At 44.4% G+C, this 21,077-nt stretch overlaps 1 protein-coding gene across 1 annotated transcript in view; it reads right to left on the reverse strand.

Moving 5' to 3' along the window:
* Nucleotides 1–21,077, reverse strand: part of glg1a (golgi glycoprotein 1a) — a 25,736-nt gene continuing 4,659 nt past the window's right edge. The window contains 26 exon segments of the mRNA XM_063907982.1: nucleotides 1–1,179; nucleotides 1,464–1,570; nucleotides 1,992–2,112; nucleotides 2,322–2,429; nucleotides 2,851–2,952; nucleotides 3,150–3,292; nucleotides 3,425–3,548; nucleotides 3,790–3,927; nucleotides 4,431–4,523; nucleotides 5,151–5,268; nucleotides 6,368–6,456; nucleotides 6,648–6,761; nucleotides 6,969–7,031; nucleotides 7,548–7,772; nucleotides 8,992–9,033; nucleotides 9,897–10,050; nucleotides 10,170–10,271; nucleotides 10,991–11,112; nucleotides 12,020–12,085; nucleotides 12,087–12,235; nucleotides 12,334–12,520; nucleotides 12,918–12,989; nucleotides 13,336–13,539; nucleotides 16,240–16,455; nucleotides 16,900–16,986; nucleotides 17,116–17,145. Coding sequence (XP_063764052.1) covers nucleotides 1,012–1,179; nucleotides 1,464–1,570; nucleotides 1,992–2,112; nucleotides 2,322–2,429; nucleotides 2,851–2,952; nucleotides 3,150–3,292; nucleotides 3,425–3,548; nucleotides 3,790–3,927; nucleotides 4,431–4,523; nucleotides 5,151–5,268; nucleotides 6,368–6,456; nucleotides 6,648–6,761; nucleotides 6,969–7,031; nucleotides 7,548–7,772; nucleotides 8,992–9,033; nucleotides 9,897–10,050; nucleotides 10,170–10,271; nucleotides 10,991–11,112; nucleotides 12,020–12,085; nucleotides 12,087–12,235; nucleotides 12,334–12,520; nucleotides 12,918–12,989; nucleotides 13,336–13,539; nucleotides 16,240–16,455; nucleotides 16,900–16,986; nucleotides 17,116–17,145 — 3,144 coding nt within the window. The 3' untranslated portion in view covers nucleotides 1–1,011.

A 21,077-nucleotide genomic window follows, 5' to 3' on the forward strand; every position in this document is an offset into this window, starting at 1 on the left:
CTCTGTACCAACCAGCACGAAATCAACAGCCAACGCTCTGAGGAAAAAAAAAAACATAAATCCCATCGTCTGCTCAACCGGGGATCGAACTGAAATGACTTCGGACGTAAAAATCAGCTTCCAGAAGGCGAGCGAAACAAGCATCCCCAATTTCGTGGTGCGTTTGTGGCACAGGTTTGGCTGGGAAGCTGCAGGTTGCCAGGTTTCAGGGAAAAAAAAGAGGAAATATCCACAACGTTTTGAGCGATGTCGGCTAGGAGTGTTTGTTTCATGTCCCCCTCCTCCACACTCCTTTTTTAAAAATCGTATCTGTGGCTTGGTGGAGGGCTGGTTGGCACCACCCGCCTGGCAGTCCCATGGCGATAAAATCTAACACACATCCAAAAAAAAGATATATCCAGAGCAAAACAAACCCCCAAAAACCCTTAAGCAGGACAAACAATATGGTGGAAAGACAGTTTCACTCTCTCACTCTCTCTCACACACACACACACACACACACACACACACACACACACACTTTAATCATTAAAATACTGGAGTCATTTAACTGCCCTATACATGAGCATTTCCCATCCCACTTTCTACACATTTACACTTATTAATATGATGTCATTCACCTCCTGCGCCCCCATATTTTGACCTCTGAGCCCCGAAATCCTTACGACCCCCGACCCCAAACCTCCCTCCCCTCACCCCCATCTCACTGCAAAGGGAGGAGGAGGCGTAGTAATACTGCATCAGGTGAAACTGCAGGAGCTCTGTGACGCAGGTCAGGAAGAGAACAAGAAGGAGGCGTGGCCTCTCGATGAGTGGGCGGGGCTTACAAAGCTGATCAAGCCCACTTTGGTCTGCAGGATTGTGGGTAATGTCATTCCAGCGATGGTAGAAAATGAAATGTAGAGGAGGTATGTAAATGAAGGGGGCGGGGTTTATTTTATGGGTGTTGTTGGTTGGTTGTTTTTCCTGTGGGCGTGTCCTGACCCCGGTGTGGGGGCGAGGGGGCGGGGTCTACCTGTCCTTCAGCTCCTGAGTGACGCGTTTGGTGAACCGGCCGCACAGCAAACCCATCATGAAGAGCAGCGCCACGCCGGCGCCGATCACCGTCAGGATGTAGTTCTTGGACGGAGACGTCATCACCTGCATGGCAAGGTCTGAGAAACCCTCTGCGGGGGCCACCTGACAGGAAGTGAAGACAGGGAGTGAGGACAGGGAGTGAGGACAGGGAGTGAGGACAGGGAGTGAGGACAGTTTTTATTTCTTTAATTATCTAATAAATCCGGGTTATTTATCAATTATCAAAACAAAAGCAAATTTCAAAGTGAATTTATGCAGCTTCTTAACTGATTTTCAAAATAAAAGCCCATTTAAAAGTGATGTAATGCAGGGTGTTAACTCCATTTCAAAATAAAGAGTGATTTAATTGTGTTCTTCAGAGTGTCTTCACTGACGGGGGGACTAACCTTGGCAGCGTAGCTCCACATGTCGATGCGGTCCTGGAGTCTCTTCTTGCACTCGGGCTGCAGACGCACTCGTTTGTCCTGCAGCGCCTCCATCAGGCACGACATCTCTGAGGAAACAGAAGGTAAAACCATCATCTCAGGTTGCTCTGTTTGAGGTCCGTTTGGAGATTGAAGACTTTTTACATCTGAATATATACAGCATGTAAAAACTGTGCAAAGGGGTTCATGTTTCTATGGAGGATCTTTAGTGTCTTTATGGTTCATTCCATTTCAGTCTCATGCACACACACAGTTAATAACTGTTCTGCTCTTCTTGATTTCATTCATTCTACCTCGTTCCTTTTCCTAATAACCCTCATTTTTCTTGATGCATCTACAAAAATACCCTTCTTACCGTCATGGCGATAAAGCTTATTGAATAGCAGCAAAATGTCCAGATCATGGAAGGTTATACTCCGGTGATATATAAATATATATATGTGTGATTCTCAGCTGAGGTGCGTTTGTTTGTTTGTGTTGTTGACTCACGGCGCCCTCGGCCCGGTGGGATGGCCGCACATTGATGTTTGATGTCCAGAGCGCAGGCGGTGTGGAGGACGGGGTCGACGAAGATGTCCGCCTTACTCTCCTTCAGCATGTTCAACACCTCCTGCAGGCCGAGAAGAAGAGAGAGGATGAGACGGAGAGGGTGGATGAGACGGAGAGAGAGGACGAGACAGAGAGAGGATGACACGGGGAGAGAGAGTAGAGAGAGAGGACGACAGAGGACGAGAAGGAGGGTTAAAGAACGGGAGGGGGGGGGGGGGTTAGGACTCAAAGGAGGGTTAATCATCTTCCTGCACATGCACTTTTGTTTACCTTCTTGCATCCGTCCTGTTTGATCTTCAGCAGGTTGACCTTCAGACACTCCTCCACCTGCCCCGTCTGCTCCTGAGCTGCTGCCTCCTCCGGACACAGCCGCGAAATCTACACACACACACACACACACACATTAACAGCTGTATGTGCTGGGGGGAAGAAGCCTCTGAGCAAGGCACCGACCCCCCACATGCTCACTGTAACCAGGGTCGATCTGTGTTTTTAATACCCCTCAGAATTAACACGTCAATAACGCCCCCTGCTGGCCACTCAGCCTCATTGCAACACGTGTGGAAAACTCAAGGAGAGCCCGGAGTGTAAACACAGCATACTAAATGATATTATCATAAGGATTTATAACTCATCCCTTCATTAGTGTAGGAACAGGCACATTAATAAACCTCGCTTTAAATGCTCCACCTTTCGCAAAAACAAAATAAAGGAATAATTAAAAACGGAATGTGTGTTAGTGGCGAATGTGAGGTGTGTGTGTGTGTGTGTGTGTGTGTGTGTGTGTGTGTGTGTGTACCTCTGCAGTGCAGTGTATCTGCAGCTGAGGGTCCAGCCTGTAGTCGAGCGCTGACTCCTGCAGGATGACCTGAATCTGAGCCTCGCAGTCCGGAGACAAACGCTGCACACACACAAAGAGGCACACACATTAATATTCATCATCAAAATAATTATTCAGAATCACGTGTCTTTATCTGGAGGCCAACAGTCTTTGTAATGCTTCCGATTGTAAAGACTGATGAAGGAAACCTTGGTGTTATCTACAGAGTCACAGTGTGTGGGATGTTCTGTTCACAGGTGGGAGGATGTGGGTCTCACCTGGTCGGCGTACTTGAGCTTGAGGCAGGAGATGACCTGCCCCTCCAGCTCGCTGTCGGCCGTCGCCTTGTTCAGGATCGGCTGGCAGAACTTTGGGATGTCGGCTTTGCACGCTTTCCTCAGAACCGGGTTCAGCCTGTAGTCTGCAAGCAGCACAACAACACTGTTAGATATACAACATGTCATAAATGAATCAAGTGTGTGTGTGTGTGTGTGTGTGTGTGTGTGTGTGTGTGTGTGTGTGTGTGTGTGTGTGTGTGTGTGTGTGTGTGTACCTGTGTTCTGGGTGATCTGTCTCTTGGTGATCATCTGTTTGCATTTGGGATCCATCAGCTCGCTGTTCTTGTTTTGTTTCAGACACTGGAGCGTGTTCTTCCCCTCCGAGTCCGTGCAGAACCGCTGACACACACACACCACACACACACACACACACCAAATAGCTGTTAGTAATACGAAGAAACACAGAACCCTAAAGCTAGTTTAATACCAACTCACCAAGAAGAACTCCATAAATATAATCCCATTTCTGTTTGAATCACTTTAAAAATGCTACGCTAATCCAGAGCTAATGTTCCTGCAGGATGCTTTCTGCTCTGGAGATTGTATCTTAATGTTTGCTAAAAGTAAGGTGCAGGTTTACCCGGATCATGTGCTTGCAGACTCTCATCAGCTGGTAGTCCAGTTCTGGATCCACCATCTCCACCTCCTGCAGCTTGAAGATCCTCTGGTGACACCGCTGGGTCAGCTGCCGCTTGTTCTCCTTCAGACACTCGATGACCTGCAGAGACACGTTCCAGATCACTTACACAAGTCAGTGGAAGAATATGTGCTGCAGAACATTTGATTATAAACTCAGAAGAGGTCCCAGCGACAAACATTTACACAGATTTAAGACACAATGAAGTTCAATTTGCACCAAAATAATAATCTTTCAACATTATCAGTTTTTTCCTTCTGATATTTAATTCTTTTTACACGTCATTTGTTTTAATGTTATTTTGGAGGATTGTTATTTCTCAATTGTACAACAGATGGAATTACAAAGAGCTGGGAAATGAATGTGGAATAACAAACAAAATTAACCCTAAAAACAAAAAAACATTCTAATAATTAAAAATGAATCCCATAAACAATAAATGAAGGTCCAACAAAATGAATAAATACAAGTATTTTCAAAAACATTCTTTAAACTTATCTGTCTGTTTTTGTGTTGTTGCAATGGTTACACTGGGTTTCTAAAATCAGATTAATGGTACCATGAAGACATTTTTATAGGGTTACCTGTGCGTTTCCGAAGGCCACGTTCTGACACAGCCTGGTGATGTCCTGCTTACAGGAGTCGTACAGCTCCGGCTCCAGACGGATATCCTCCGACTGCAGAGAGAAAAATAAAGACATTCTAAAATCTGAAGCAGGAGAGGAAGTAAAAACCACCGCTTGACCAAATGAGTCAAGTCCTCTTCACAAGAAGCTAAACATTAAACTCTGTGATCACTGACAACCCGACACACACACATCCTCTCAGGGGGCTTTCTAGAAAAATACAGCATGAGGCACTGACGTCACTTCCTGTCTAAATTAAGCCCCGCCCACTTCCAGGTGAAAATCCTGCATCAGAGCGAAGCGGGAAATAATAGTGTCTTCATGTCTTAAAGCTGCCGACTCATATATTGCACCTCAAATAGATCCAGAGCTCCAGTATCTTTCCTTCCTCTCCAGAAAAAAGAAAGGATCAGAAATCTCAGTCTCAGTGTCAGCCTGCTGCCTGCCACTCGTCCCCCGCAGACCCACCTGGACATCCATCCCCTATTTATTCTCCGTAAGCTGTCTCTGCCGTCTGACCAGACATCTGACCCCATCTCCATATCCCTGGACTCAGTAAACCCTTTCTGACCCACAGAGATATTGTTTCCTGGCATCACATTTTACGGGGGAAATCTGCATTTTGGTAACTAAACAAACAGACGTAAAACCGGAGAGACTGATTGTCAGTAAACGCACCATCTCCACCTCCTCCACCCGCAGCTGTTTGCGGCACTTGATGGAAACCCGCTGTTCCTTGGCATCCTGCAGCGTGTCGTTCCTCACCGTGGTGCTGAGGCAGATCACCACGTCCACCCTGGGGGGGGGGGGGGGGACACACACACACACACCAGGTTACACAACAACACTTTACTGAGGATAAGAGACTCAGATCAGCTGTGATTATCAGCAAAATGAACACATTTTCTCCCCAAATATCTTTTAAATAAATACTTTAATGTCATTATAATTATCTTTCTTTTGAAATGTAGGTTTTTTAACTCTTATTTTATGTATTTTACTGAATATAAACCTGTAAATAACACACAGGGCAGAGCTTTGTCTGTGAACCACTACTGAATAAATCTATAATTACTTGAATGCGCTGTTCTTTACATTTTGGGACACTTTGCATATATTTTGTACATTATATCATTTTAATTGTTTGTTTTGTTTAGCTTTACAATGCTTACTGTATTTGCACCTGTTTGTAGTCTTTCTTCATTTTGTGTGATGTAATCTATACTTTAAACTGCTGGATAATTCTTTTGGTTTTGCTTTAATAGACTAGTGGAAGAAAACTAAAAATTCCCATTTGGGATTTTATTACACCACGTGTGTAGATTTCTCCTAAATTAACCAACAGTCATCACTACATAACGCCTCATTAGCATATTTAAACGAAGCAAAGCAGAAAGCTTGTAATAGAAAAAGTAAGTGGGGGCGTTTCATGGTGATATCTGTGAGTTCAATTTCCCACCCCGTTCACCTGCAGTGTCTCCTGCTTTTACCATCCCAGATTCCTTTCTTTTTTCAAAGACTCTCCCATCACACATTTCCAAACGTTGCTCAGTATTCTCTGGACTGGCCGGTGGAAAGTGTGTGTTGGCGGCTAACATTATAATTCAGTTGCCGGTCTGAAACCTCAGGAGGAGTTTCAGGAAAGGGAACTGACCGACCAACGTTTACAAAAACACCTGGAGAAATGTCAGCTTGGAAGTCCATTCTCCCCCTCTGAGCTCAGGACATTTAGTCACACAATACTTCTCCCAGGGGAACTTAGTGGCTTTCGGAATAAAAACTGAGGGATGAAACCGAAAGCTCCCAGTCGACATTTCTTAGCTCGTGTTTTTTGTGTAAAACCTGAGAGAATGGTCGGAGTTTTGAGTGTTTTTTTAAGCTGCGGGTTGTCTTACTTCTTCTTGATATTGGGACACAGCTTGAGGACGTCCTCCTTGCAGGCCGTCTTGAACTTGTACGAGAAACGGAAGTCTTTGATCTGAATCTGTAGAGCGACACACAGACAGGAGAGCTGGTTAGTCGTGAAAAAAGCTGCAGACTCCTTCAGGGCGGGAAATCTGTGCATATTGTTACGTTGAATTGGAGAAATGAACGTTATTCCCAGCTCTACATGCACCCTACAGAAACTCTGGAACACTTAACATCATGCTAATACATTTGAACGCATGTGCTCACCAGCTGGAAGTGCGTCACCCCCACCGAACACTTCTCGTTCATCTCCTTCTGATGTTTGTTCTGCACCAGACACTCCATCAGATCCCCCGTGTTGATCTGGTTATCGGCCACCTCCTGACAGACACAAATCAAATCGTTTCTACCCGAGACAAAACGACTTTCATAAACCCGATCATCACGTTTAAAAACAACACGCATCCTCCTGCAACCTCGGAGTGATGCACACACAAGAAATCTACATCAGAGCGACAGATCTCTTCTTCTGATGCGTTTGAGATGAAGTTTATCCACTAAAGCCAACATGTTCTCGTGCAGACTCACGTGGCAGTACGTCTGGATCACGGGTTCACACGCTTGCATCAGCAGCGCCTCGATCTGGATATCCTGAGAACACAACAACGTTAGTAACACAAGAACTCCTCTCACACTATTTTATAGAAGACTCCCAAAGACCTTATCAGTAGATTTCTGACCAACTCAAACGTCTATAGCCACCTGGGACGTCTCGCTTTTCCTAAAATATGTTTAAAAAATCACAATTTATAAAAAAATACTTAGTGTCTCTATGAACGGTCCTTCTTTAATTACTAACTCATGACTATCAAAACATATTCCCAATTTAGCTCCTTGTAGTTTCTGAGAAGTAGCCTTTTTCTTAACATGCTTTATTTAAATCTCAAATATGAAGAAATATATAGAAAAACACAACTTCATCAGCAGTGAAATTAAGGATGTAAAGAGGGAAAACGCTAAATCTCAGTTATTCTTATTTCTGAATAATTATTTCATAACTTCATAACATTTCTACAGCCTTAAACAACTACAGAGAACACGGAGTCTCTTCTTCATGCATCCTTGGCTGCAGAGTGTTGCATTGTGGGTAAGAGCTACAGGCGTTACCTCAGACTCGAGCTCCGTCAGGTTCCCCACCACGTCCCTGCAGTCCAACACCAGGTCCTCCAGGTGGTCCTGCAGACACTCCAGCTCCTGGCCCGGCTCCGTCTTCTCGCTGCACCACTTCCCCAGGTCCGTCATGCAACGGCGCTGCAGCTCCGGGTCCAGCTTCACGTCCAGCGCCCTCTGGTGGAGGATCCGCTGCACCTCCACCTTACAGTCCCTGGAGAGCTGCAGTGGGGGGGGGGGGGGGGGTTATGAGTTTATTTTTCCCATCGTCTTTAATTGTTTTCCACATTTACAGAAAGAACACAACCCCACAAACTCCTTTAGATTATTACATTTACTAAGAGCACCATTTTAGTTTCATTTTATTGGAAGAAATCTTGATTTTATTTTGCAATTTCTGACATTTTATGTTTAAATTTGTTTTGACGTCTTACTTTCACTTCTTATGTTTATATGAATTTGTGTTTTACTTTATATAGAACATATTTACTTAAACATAAATGTTTAGATTGAAGATTCAAGTTTATTATCATTGCACAGAGTACAAGTACTAGGACAACGAAATGCGGTCTCTGCATTTGACCCATCCTAGTGTTAGGAGCAGTGGGCTGCCATTATGTACGGCGCCCGGGGAGCAGTGTAGGTAACCAGTGTCTTGCTCGGGGACACCACGGTGGCACTTGGTCTTTCGGGGACTTGAACTGGTGACCTTCCAGTTCCCAGGCCAAGCCCCTATGGACTTTGCCACCACCGCCCCCAGTTTATTCATCTTTATTTTATTTAGTCTTTAATTTGACTATAAATTACACATTCTCCATTTACCTTCTTATGTTTGTATAAATATCTTTATTTTATTCAGTTTTTTTATTGACATTTTTCACTTTAATTTCTAAATATTTGATTTTATTCTTGAATTAATATTTTTTAATCTTTCATTTGAATTCCTCTTCAGAAAAGCAGCTGCTACACAACTTAATAGAGACAGGACGGACGCATTCATTGAATTGAATTTTGTGTTAAGTTTGTGTCTTAAAATGTGATTGTTTTGAAGCTGGTGTCTGAACACAGAAGTCTTTCCTTTATTTTAGAAAAGATGATACTGAACAGAACATGGACGACAGATCCAAGACTTCGCTGGCGTTTCTACAGATTTTAAAATACTCTTTTCTTTAACGAAACCCCATTTGAGTGGAGGATCAATAAAACACACTTCATTTAATCAGAAATGTCATTTAATTGGATTTGCGTTGATTATCACGTCCCAGTTCAGCAGCTCTTTGACACCATTACTCCCACATGCACCGAGATGACACAACGATTACAGACCCGCAGTCATCGGGACAGGAGCGTCCAGTTTGATTACATTTGATTTAACCATCACCATCACCATCATCATCATCATCATCACCATCATGGGTTCTGCAGCAGTCGACGTACTCACAGTAAAACCTTTGCTCTCTGCTTCAGCCTTCCCCCTGACGAGCTACGAGAACATTCTCCGGTTAGTGACCAAGATCAGAAAAGTTCCTGGATATTTACGCAGACTTCTTATCTCCTTTTGCAGACTGACATTAAAATGTGAATTTTTCTAAAGTTGTGGCACGCTTCTGGCTGGCTCTGTTGTGATTGGTTAACAACTTAGAGCTGACCCGCCCCCTTAGCCGATCGATAGCCAATAGGAGCGCAAGTGTTCCATAATAATGATCAGGAGGTAAACAAAGGAGTCCAATGGAGTCGTTTCAGGTAGGAGAGAAACCCACTGGGATTCTAGCCCCTGCAGACCCTTCACATGCACTAAAACCTACAACACACACTACAGGAGAGGGAGAACCTAAAAAACTGAATAATTCTTCACGACCACAGCAGTCAATGTTTGTTTTGATCATGATTATTAAATATTTAGCTATAACTGGTCTGATTTGAGAAGCTAGGAGACAACCAGGACCATGACAATCGTATGGTTTCCTTTCAAACATAAGAAAAGTGTGTTAAAAAATGTACGTGACGAAACACCAGATTATATTAAAAAATGATCATTATTTTATCAAATTCAAACATTTAGCTAATCTTAGGAAGCACTACGTTTAAAATAACGGGTTCCAACCTTTCGTACAAACCCTGTATGTTGCATTTCAGGGAGACTTTTCCCAAAGCCCTGCATATTGTACACACCTATGTTTGGAAATGTGTGGTTTTCAGTGGACAGTGAAGACGCGGAGAGCAGCAAAATAAAAAATCTGCAGCGCGAAACCCGTTCAAACTTTCACCAGGTGTGTGAAACCCCTCAGAAAGAACAATCTGAACGCCACTGCAGAGGAGCATGAAGTGAGCTGGATGGAGACTCACCCGGCGGCCCTGCTCCACGGAGCGGTAGGCGTGGCGGTAGAGGCAGGAGAAGATGGCGCCGGGTGGCATCATCTCGCTCGTCTCGTTCCAGCCGTGCGTGTGACAGAGCCGGGCCGCGTCGCCCTGACACTTCCTGTACAGGATGGGGTCCAACCTGGGAGGAAATATCAAACATCAGTCATAAAAACAGTGCGTTTGTTTTGGAAAGCAAACATCAGGAAGGAAAAAGCTGCAGTTGTTTTTATCCTGTGATGGAGGAGGAGGAGGACTTACTTCCAGTCTCTGGCGATGAAGTACTGCAGCTCCAGCAGTCTGTGCTCACAGTCCTCCACCATCTTCTCCGTGTACAGATGCTCCATCAGACACGAGAGGATCCTGCAAACACACAGAGTGCACATTTAAAATCTTTATTGGGACCACTGCCAGACACAGCTGCACCCCCCTGAAACATGTGGTCCTTCAGAGGAGCTGGACCACTGCCGGACACAGCTTCACCCCCCTGAAACATGTGGTCCTTCAGAGGAGCTGGACCACTGCCGGACACAGCTGCACCCCCCTGAAACATGTGGTCCTTCAGAGGAGCTGGACCACTGCCGGACACAGCTTCACCCCCCTGAAACATGTGGTCCTTCAGAGGAGCTGGACCACTGCCGGACACAGCTTCACCCCCCTGAAACATGTGGTCCTTCAGAGGAGCTGGACCACTGCTGGACACAGCTTCACCCCCCTGAAACATGTGGTCCTTCAGAGGAGCTGGACCACTGCTGGACACAGCTACACCCCCCTGAAACATGTGGTCCTTCAGAGGAGAGGGACCACTGCCGGACACAGCTTCACCCCCCTGAAACATGTGGTCCTTCAGAGGAGCTGCAATCATGCATCTGTCTGGCTGAAACTCTAAATCTTTGTTCCCAAAGAGAAATCTCTGTGTATTTTCTGTAGATTTACCAATAGTATTAGTATCAGCAGTAGTAGTAGTAGTAGTAGTAGTAGTAGTAGTAGTATTAGTAGTAGTAGTAGTAGTAGTAGTAGTAGTAGTAGTAGTAGTAGTAGTAGTATCAGTAGTACTATGGGCAGTATTGAGTGACCCTCACATGGGGTCTCCGCTGCGGATGTGTTTGCAGGCCGTCTGGATGACCGACTCGCAGGCCTCGTTCAGAGCCCGGTCGATACGGTAGTCAGCTCCGGGGTCGGCTTCCTGGATCAGGGTCTGGAGCTGAGGAAGGTAAACAACAGCAGCATTAACATAGAAAACAACAACAACAACACAAGCTGGAAACCCCGGGAGGCGCTGGTCTTTGTGAGAGAGTACAAATTGAAGTTTCCCTAACTAAACGAACTTCTACTTAACTTACTGAAGTCAAATTTAGCAAAGACAAAAACAAGGCTTGGGGACAGTCATGCTTTACAGAAGCATTTTTGAATTTCCCAGATTGATGTATTTAGAAACATTCCAGACCTTCATTTTTGCCTTAATTTTCACGCATTTCCAAGAGTTTCAAAGACGGTGGAAATCATCTAAAAGCCTTGAACGTCATTGACTATTGAAAGAATACATATTTTCTTTGACTAAAGGACTAAAACACCCGGACTTCCAGCCATTTCAATCTTCACAAAAAGACATAAAAAGGAGGAGATTATGAACCGAGAGTTCTTTAAGAAACAGATCCTGATTATTTACTTCTGAAAGTAGAACTTGTCTCAGCTTGGGAAAAAACCAGAAGTGATTCAGCAGAATGATAAAATACTGATTCCTCGCAGATTGAAACTCTCCTGGTTCGACGGCAGCTTTGCTAAACAAACAAGATGAAAAGTCTCTCTCTTCTGCACGTAGCATTTGTGAAGCTAAGGCAGTAGCACTTAAATCGGGTCGGGCTTATACACTAATACACATATAATATGAACGTTTGTTTCATCTTCACTTTCTACTGATTGTTAGTGTAAATTATATGCAGATATCGAGTTTTAATAACCAATTGACCAATCAAAATCGAGTATCCAACTAAGCTGTGTAATAACAGAGACTGAAGACTTCACAGATGGTGACATAATTAACGCTCATCATTATTAATTATCAACACTTTTTCCCCCCACATATGTAGAGAATATCAATGCCGACTCACCGCCCGCTGACAGTTGGGGTCGATGGCCCCCATGTCCCCCCGCCCGACCCTCATCAGGCAGTGCAGCGGTCCGGCCCTTGCGGTGCAGCCCGGAGCAGTGGCCCTCGATCTCCGTGCGGCAGTGCAGCACGATCTCCGGACTCAGGGAGAAATCCTCCATCAGCATCCGCCGGTAATCCATCATCTCGCCCTGACACTCGCCGCTGACCACACGCCCTGGGTGATGGAGATGAAAATAAGCACGCTTTAATGAATCCCCACATGAGGTCATGTTTTGGCCCCTCTATCATTACTCCACCTCCGGTGTTTCTGACCTCTGTGCACGGCGGACTCCAGGCAGAGCAGCAGGTAGGACAGCCGGGCTTCTCGGGCTCTCGGCACGTTGCTGTCGGCGCTGCAGCGGTACTTCCTCAGGTCCGACTTGCAGGCTTTGGCCAGCGAGTAGCTCACCTTGTAGTCCTGAGCGATCAGCTTCTGCCGGGTGGTGAGAGCCTCGCGGCACTGAGGACACACGGAGGAGGAGGATCAAGAACAGTGTGTGGAACTCTTGCACAATATACTATGGGACACCTTTTAATGGTTAGTAAATGTCAGGTTCATTTTTAAAACGGTGGGTCTCAGGTATTTATTTTACAGCGGTTGAAAAGGTTCATTAAATTCCAAGTGTGTCCAAGTGAAGTTAAGTCTGACTGACAGGATAATCTTAATGTTTAACTAAATAAAATACCTGTATGCTAATATTAAAATAATAGTGCCGTCATTTTCCATTTTTCCATTATTCCCACAGAAAGTTTATCATTTGTTTAATGATTAACGTGTTTCCCTGTGACAATAGGAAACTCAGCTCTACGTTATCAGTCACTTTTTCGAGCGTTACTCAACAACAAACAGCTCTCACCCTCTCGGACATCGCCTCCTCAAACTTGTGATTAAAGAGACATTTGTAAACCCGTCCCTCTCCCGCCAGCGTCTGAAAAGATAGATACATATAAATAAAGTTAATCAGAAAAGAATGGATGCAAATAGTTGAAGTAATCAGCCATTGATGGAATAAATAAAAACACTAAAGGATGCACGTCTGATGGTTCTGGTTACTTTAAAAAGGAAGTAACTTATAAAAATGGGATTTTACAACATTTTAAGGAGGTTTTAAAACCTGAAGCTGAAAAATAATGTCATCTAAAACAGTAAGGATGCCAACAGCACTTTCTTCTTCATCAGCTTTTGCTTTAAAGAAATACAACTCTAAAACCGGATGCCTTTAGGTCACCCGTAACTCTATAGAACACATTTCCTGTCGTCGGGTAGATCCTCACGTTTTCACAGAAGCGCTCGCGGTCCTCCCGGCAGGAGAAGTAGAGGTACCGGTCGAGGTGGAAGTCGTCGGAGCTGAGCTCGGCGACCCTCATGATGGACTTCTTGCAATCTTCCTTGATGGGGTGCGCCCCCGGCTGCTCCTCGGCCTCCCGGACCAAGCCTTTCTCCAGACAGGCGATCACCTCGCCCTGAGAGTGGACGTCCTGAGGGAGGGGAACGGTCACAGCGTCACGGCTTTTGGTTCATCACTATTATGACTTTGACTTTATTTATTTGCTGTGTTTTTAGTTATCTCTGTGAAGTGACTTTGAGTATCTGTAAGAGCGCTCACAAAATAAATGTCTTATTATTAAGGACCCCTTTTTTCAATCCAATTCTGGTAAAACCATAATAATTGACTGGTTTTAGCTCGATAAATACAAATAAATCACTTGTTTTTAATCCAATGAACACTAATTAAAACGGGGGGGGGGCAGCCTTCCTGAGTGGGGGATAAAAGCACCTTTTATCCGGGGTTATCTGCGACTGGTTGCACTCTTTTAGTCCTGTTTAGAGATTTACTGTTATTTTTTAAAACCGCTTAGAGATGTCCCGCCCCTTAGCCTATCCCATACAATGTGTTGGAGCGCAGGCCAATATGAGCGCGAGTGTTACTTAGTGATGTCATTATGTTCCAGAAGTAAACAAAGTAGTTTTAAAAAAGGCGTTTCAGGCAAGGGGAGTGTGTGGGAGAGACACTCCCTCTGAACACAGGGACTTAAGCCCTCCGCAGACCATTTACACTCACTAAAACCATAATATAACACTACAAGTAGCAGATTAACGCCTCCTTTAAATAACTGAAAATATTTTGAGAGCAGATTTTCAGTTGGTGTTTTTTCCACCAGCACGTTAACGCTGAGATGAAGTGGTGAATGGTTCACTGCCACAGCGATGTTCAGAGGAATTTAACCTCAGTTTATGGTTTAATATCACTTGTAAAACAGGAGCAACTGCCTCAACTGCCCATCTGCACTACTGCTGAACCCAGGAAGGGGTTCCTCGTGGTGTTTTTATGGCACAGGAAAGATTCGGCCTGGATAGTGCAGGGAGGATAATCAAACATTAACTCAAGGATCTGTCATCACCTGCATTTTCAGCATTTCAGCATTGTGGATTTGAACTTATTTCACACTAAACATCAGATTCAAGGACCCAGCCCGGCACAGTTAGAAAGCAGGATCAAGGTTATTTACCGTAGCAACACTGGGAATCTTTATAGAGAGGCTTTACAGACGGATTTAAAAGAGAGCAGATACCACCGTACAGATTCCCCCGTAAAATCTTAAAGTGATGCCAGAGAACAATCTCTCTGATGGTCAGAAAGGGTTTACTGAGTCCAGAGATATGAGATGGGGTCAGGTGTCTGGTCAGACGGCAGAGACAGCTTACAGGAGAGTAAATAGGGGATGGATGTCTGGTGGGTCTGTGGGGGACGAGTGGCAGGCAGCAAGCTGACACTGAGACTGAGATTTCTGATCCTTTCTTTACTCTCCTTTTTTCTGGAGAGGAAGTAAAGGAACCGGAGCTCTGGATCTATTAGTTGTTGGAGGAGCGATATATGACTCAGCAGCTTTAAGACGTGAAGGCACTATTATTTCCCGCTTCGCTCTGATGCAGGAGTTTCACCAGAAAGTGGGCGGGGCTTAATTTAGACCTCAAGTGACGTTAGCGCCTCATCTTATATTTTTCTAGAAAAAACTACTTAAACAGTTAGCCGAAATGTTCCCAGTCTGCAGAATGACAGTTAATAGCAACACTTATCCCACATGAGAGCGATGTCTCGTCCCTCCATGAATCATTTTTTCAGAGTGTGTTACGAGATGAGAGTCCGAGTAAACATTGGTCAGAGTAATCTCCGGCTCGCTGCAAAGAGCCGCTGTGACAAATCCCTGATAAAGAACCAGACTCTGCGCCTGCTGACAAATAAATCATTTGCTCCCAGTTTTAGTTGTGATATCCCATAATAAGCACATGTCTAACAGGCTTACGAGGTGCAGTTTCTCTGAGCAGCAGGAGATGGACTCGCTCTGCTAACAGAAAAATTGCCGCACACTGGATTTCATTTGTATTTCATTTTTGGTATGGATTGATACTTAAATATTTAACTATATACTGTTAAACTAGTACTTCTTTTGCCCCCGTTTTCTGCAGTGTATCAGTGAGGGGTCAGGTGACTCAGCTTCTTATTCTCTGACTTCCCCAACATGTTTCAACACATGTTAACCACATGATGAAGCACATCTTGAAACATTTTTCAAGTTAACCAGAAAGAAACTCGTTAAAGATAACCAACATTTACTTAAGATATTTATTTTATATCGATGAAGTCATGTGACCGTGCTGTAGTTCCTTTATAGCCCAACATTAGCCTCCTTTAGCTTAGCGGTGGAGACGTGAAGTCATGTGACCGTGCTGTAGTTCCTTTATAGCCCAACATTAGCCTCCTTTAGCTTAGCGGTGGAGACGTGAAGTCATGTGACCGTGCTGTAGTTCCTTTATAGCCCAACATTAGCCTCCTTTAGCTTAGCGGTGGAGACGTGAAGTCATGTGACCGTGCTGTAGTTCCTCTATAGCCCAACATTAGCCGCCTTTATCTTAGCGGTGGAGACGTGAAGTCATGTGACCGTGCTGTAGTTCCTTTATAGCCCAACATTAGCCTCCTTTAGCTTAGCGGTGGAGACGTGAAGTCATGTGACCGTGGTGTAGTTCCTTTATAGCCCAACATTAGCCGCCTTTATCTTAGCGGTGGAGACGTGAAGTCATGTGACCGTGGTGTAGATGGTTATTGCCTAAAGTTAGCTTTCTACTTCAGAAATCATACCACTATTCCCAGTTAGATCTGTATCTCTCCAGCCCCTCACCTTCTCCCCGGTGCTGATGCTGCCGCAGTGCAGAGCGTTGATGTCCTCCCGACATTTATCCATGAAGCCGCAGATGAGCCGGTAGTCGCTGAACACGATGGTGGTCATTTTGGTGATGTACTGGTTGCACTGGTAGTCGCTGATGTTGCCGCGGTGATCCACCAGACAGGACACCAGGAAACCTTTACCCAGCTGCTCCGCTGCACACTCCTTAATCTGAGGGAAGAGCACAGAGAGCGTCTTGAACCTGCATGGGACGGGACAGCTCTCCTTGATTTTGAAACGTGTCCTTGAGACATATCTGAAGCTAAGAGGAGAGTCTGAAAGGATCCAGACACAGATGTGAAGGAGAAAGACGAGAATTCAGCTGCTATTATAGACTAATATGTGACTTGATAAGTCCTCCTGTATCATTTATCTTATCTAGATAACATAACCAAGAGTTTTTCTGCAGAAATAACAGACATTTTTCTCTCAAGGCTTTTATTTTGAAATATTTGCAGGATGATATTTAGGAGCATCTTTGTCTTACCGTGTCAAGAGAATAACAGATATTACATTTCCTCCCGATCCCTGTTTTTGTCATTGCTTATCGTGTGATGTCTCGTCACAGTCACATTATTCAACGCTGCTTTAAAAGGTTTGTTTTCAGCGCCTCACCTCAGTGATGGTCGTCTTGCAGACCTCCACGGCGACAGACTCGAACTTTGGGTCGGTGGTCAGGTTCAGCTTGTAGTTCCACAGCAGCTGGAGGAGGAAAAAACACAGCAAACATCTGGATTACACAGATTCATTAAAGTGGAAAAATTGTCACCTCATACTAAATTGGATCACATGGTGCATTCTGGGAAATGGTGTTTTTGGGATGTCACTTACATGGTTGCATTCGGCTGCAATCTCAGTTTCCTGAAAGAGAAGAAGAGGAATAGGAGTTCAACTTGGAGATTCATGTATGATGTCTATTACGGAGGTACCTGTAAATCAAAATATTAATTAGGGACATAAAAGACAAGTTACAGAGATGGTTCCTCTGGTATTTGGCCATGGATGAAGTACTATAAAATGAAGCAAGGGGAAATACTGGTGACATTATGAGGATATTTCCTTGTCACATTTATATATACCTGTGTTGCAATCAGCTTTAATCTCAAGAAGAAGAAGAAGAGGAAGAGGAAATACTTTCTTGATCCCTTACAAAGACATTTCCCCGCTCTGTAGTGTTCCACAGGGAGGATATACGTGCACAAACAACCATACACATGCAGGAGAGGTGGCAGAGCAGGGAGGCTGCCAGGTACCGTCTCAGGGTTTGGTGCCTTGCTCAAGGGCACCTTGGCAGTGGCTCAGGAGGAGAACTAGCTACCAGCTTACTCCATTTTTCTGGTCCAATCGGGACGTGAACCGGCGACCCTTTGGACCACAGTCCAAGCCCTTACAGAGTAAGCCACTGCCTCCATATTATATTTATGAGTTTGAATGCATTATTTAATGAATAAAACACATTAAAAATACTTTGAGATTTAAAGGCATGCTACTTTGTCTTTGTAGATGTTCGTCTTAAGATATGAAAGCCTTTTGGCCAACACACACACACACACCCCTGTAGTGTGAGGCGGACTCTGACTCTGGACACAGATCTGTTTTTACAGATTTATTTTCCCGCTGTGCCAAGCTGACCCGAGGTAACCTGACCGACTTCCTGCAGCGAGCAGCAGCCAAACTCCTGCAGGAAACAGCCCGCCTTCTTTAAGCAGAAAAAACAACAATTCACCGCCGTATTCCCCGAGGACTGTGTGTGTGTGTGTGTGTGTGTGTGTGTGTGTGTGTGTGTGTGTGTGTGTGTGTGTGTGTGTGTGTAAAGATGGTCGAAAAAGTTTCTGACTGTTTACCACATGCCAGAAATAGGCCGTCTGTGTGCCTGAATATTCATGCTTTTATGTGTGTGTGTGTGTGTGTGTGTGTGTGTGTGTGTGTGTGTGTGTGTGTGTGTGTGTGTGTGTGTGTGTGTGTATTTCACACACACACAGGTGTCACAATGATCTTCTCCCACACACACACACACACACGGTAAACGCAGTGGGACCAGATGTTATAAACAGCTCTGTGGTCAGCTGAGGTGAAACCAGATAAATAAATGCAGAGTGGAAACGGCGACCCGGTCTGACCCGGTCTGACCCGGTCTGACCCGACACCAGAGCAGAAAAATAATTCCAGCTCAGAAACAGACCAGCATCGAGGTTTACTTATTTTAGAAAGCATTGGTATTTATTGGAAAGGTTTACTGACTCAAAACAAGGTGAAACTGTGGTGTATGAGATGTAAGAAATAATGAAAAATGGAAGAAGTCTTAAACTCTATAAATATTTACTCAATGACATAAAATTAAGAAAAGCAAAGAACTCTCCAGATTAAAAGAGGCTGAAAACAGTATTTTCTGCTATTTTTACATCAAAAACGATGTTTAATCTGGTGTTCAATTAGTTTTTTGTCAACTTCGAATCAAGAAATTGATTATATATTCATTTGGGGGAAATTCTAAACATTACTACTCACTTCCATCAACTTTGGATTAGAAAAATATTATTACTAATGACCTGTAGTCAATTACACAGGCCTTCAAGTGGCTCTATTATTCTCCTTTAGGGTTTTCCCCTCTCCTACAGTGAGCTCTACAGGTTTTAGTGCATGTAAATGGTCTGCAACGGTGATAATCCTTAGGGGAAACCCAGTGTGAATGAGGTCAACGCTAACGTTCTGTCAGTCGAAGCTAACGCCCTGCAGGTTTCTTGCCGCTCTGACCCACTGTGAGTCTCTTTGGATAGAAGCTCCAGCTAGATGAATTTTTGTGTGTTTCTGGACATGCCTCCGGTCTGCAGAGGGAACCACACCTCTGCACGCGCTCAGTCCAAACATCACCTCATCACCGCCGCTGCAGCACACTGTGACTCATGTGGGCGTATATCACATTACATTTAGCTGAAGCTTTCATCCAAAGCCACTTAGAATAAGTGCAATCACAAACTCAGAGCAGCTGTCAGAGGACCAGAGGAACAAAACTTCTCCTCTGGTTATTCAGACATCATTTAAAGAGGTTAGGTTAACAACGAGGAAACAGGGCTTATCAAATCTGGGAAAGTACCTATGTTACCAGGGTTCAGTCTAAACCAGTATCAGGGTCTCTGCTCCCTCTCACTGTCAGTGTGCTCTCAAACTAAAATGCAGATTTCCCCCTGAAATGTTAACGTGATGCCAGAAAACAATCTCTCTGTGGGTCAGAAAGGATTTAATGAGTCCAGAAATATGGAGATGTGTCAGATGTCTGGTCAGACGGCAGAAACAGCTTTGTTTTTACGGAGAATAAATAGGGGATGGATGTCCGCCGGGTCTGAAAACATCCGTCTCGTTTTAATAGCTGCAGCTAAATGAAAACTTAATCAGCTCTCCTCATTTCGTCTAGGGAAAACCGGCACGAGTTATAATGGGAAGAAGAGACGGACAGAGAAAATGACACGAGAAGCGATGGAGAAGAAATCCAGAGGGACGCCATTTTTAACACTCTTCAGTCTTCTTCGAGATAGGCTAACATCTCTAAGCCAATCACAACAGAGCTGTCCAGCTAACCAATCAGAGCAGACTGGGCTCTGGTTTCAGACAGAGGGTGAAAAAAGGAGCTGCAGCACAGACAGTATGAGAAACATAAAGAGCTTTATGAACATTAAAGCATGAAGACATGTCCCAGGAGAGGACTCTTTAAAGTGAAATGTCCTGCTCCAGAGATACAGCTGGTCTGGCTAAGATAAACCCAGAGCTCACGGATAATGGAACCGAGAAATGGGACGCTCCTGTGACCCGCTGCATTTTCAATCATCCTGTTTAAACACTTTCTCTTGATTCAGGTCTTTAGTGTCAGCGGGATCTCTTCACACTGTTTGTTTTTTTCATTCTGCACTTCCTTCATATGTGTGATTTATCTCCCTGAGAAACAGCTGGGCAGGGCTCCAGGTGTGTGACAGATGTGTGCGTTTTAACCACTACACAGAAAAAACAAACAGCCTGTGACATCTCGTTAAACTGTGAAATCCAGTCAAACATTCAGAACAGGAAACACAATGAAGCCTTTAGATAAGAACATGACAGTTTTCTGGTACGAGTTAAGAAAATAGGTAAGATGTTAATGTTGTATTAAGGCTGGGTAATAAAACCATATCAAGACTCAAAAACCCTCATATATGATATCATAAAGACCTTCGGTTGGTTAGCTTTTTACGACACAACGAAACCGCACCAGAGCCATCTTCAAAAAAGCAATGTGAAACCAAACTTTTCCTGCAGTCTAGGTTCACACCAAGGTTCAATTAAGAGCTTTAAAACAGGCAGAGACAAACCAGAGCATGTTACAACCAAACCATAACTAGGTCAGTGTGAGAGCACCAGGAGACAAGTGTTGTTCAATGTTTCTGGCAGCAGTTTGTGTTTGTCCCTCTATAGCCCAACATTAGCTTCCTTTAGCTTAGCGGTGGCGACGTGAAGCCATGTGACCGTGCTGTAGTTCCTTTATAGCCCAACATTAGCCACCTTTAGCTTAGCGGTGGAGATGTGAAGTCATGTGACCGTGCTGTAGTTCCTTTATAGCCCAACATTAGCCAACTTTAGTTTAGCGGTGGTGACGTGAAGTCATGTGACCGTGCTGTAGTTCCTTTATAGCCTTAATTTAGCTTTTCACTTCTACTCTTTCATCGGAAGGAACCAGGGAGATGCTGCCTTTATGGTCAGACCACACCATGAGGTTTTAAACTGAGACAGAAAGAGACATACTGAGGCTTCATGGAGTGAAACCC

This window comes from Eleginops maclovinus, chromosome 2 (genome assembly GCF_036324505.1).
Source record: "Eleginops maclovinus isolate JMC-PN-2008 ecotype Puerto Natales chromosome 2, JC_Emac_rtc_rv5, whole genome shotgun sequence".
NCBI lineage: Eukaryota > Metazoa > Chordata > Actinopteri > Perciformes > Eleginopidae > Eleginops > Eleginops maclovinus.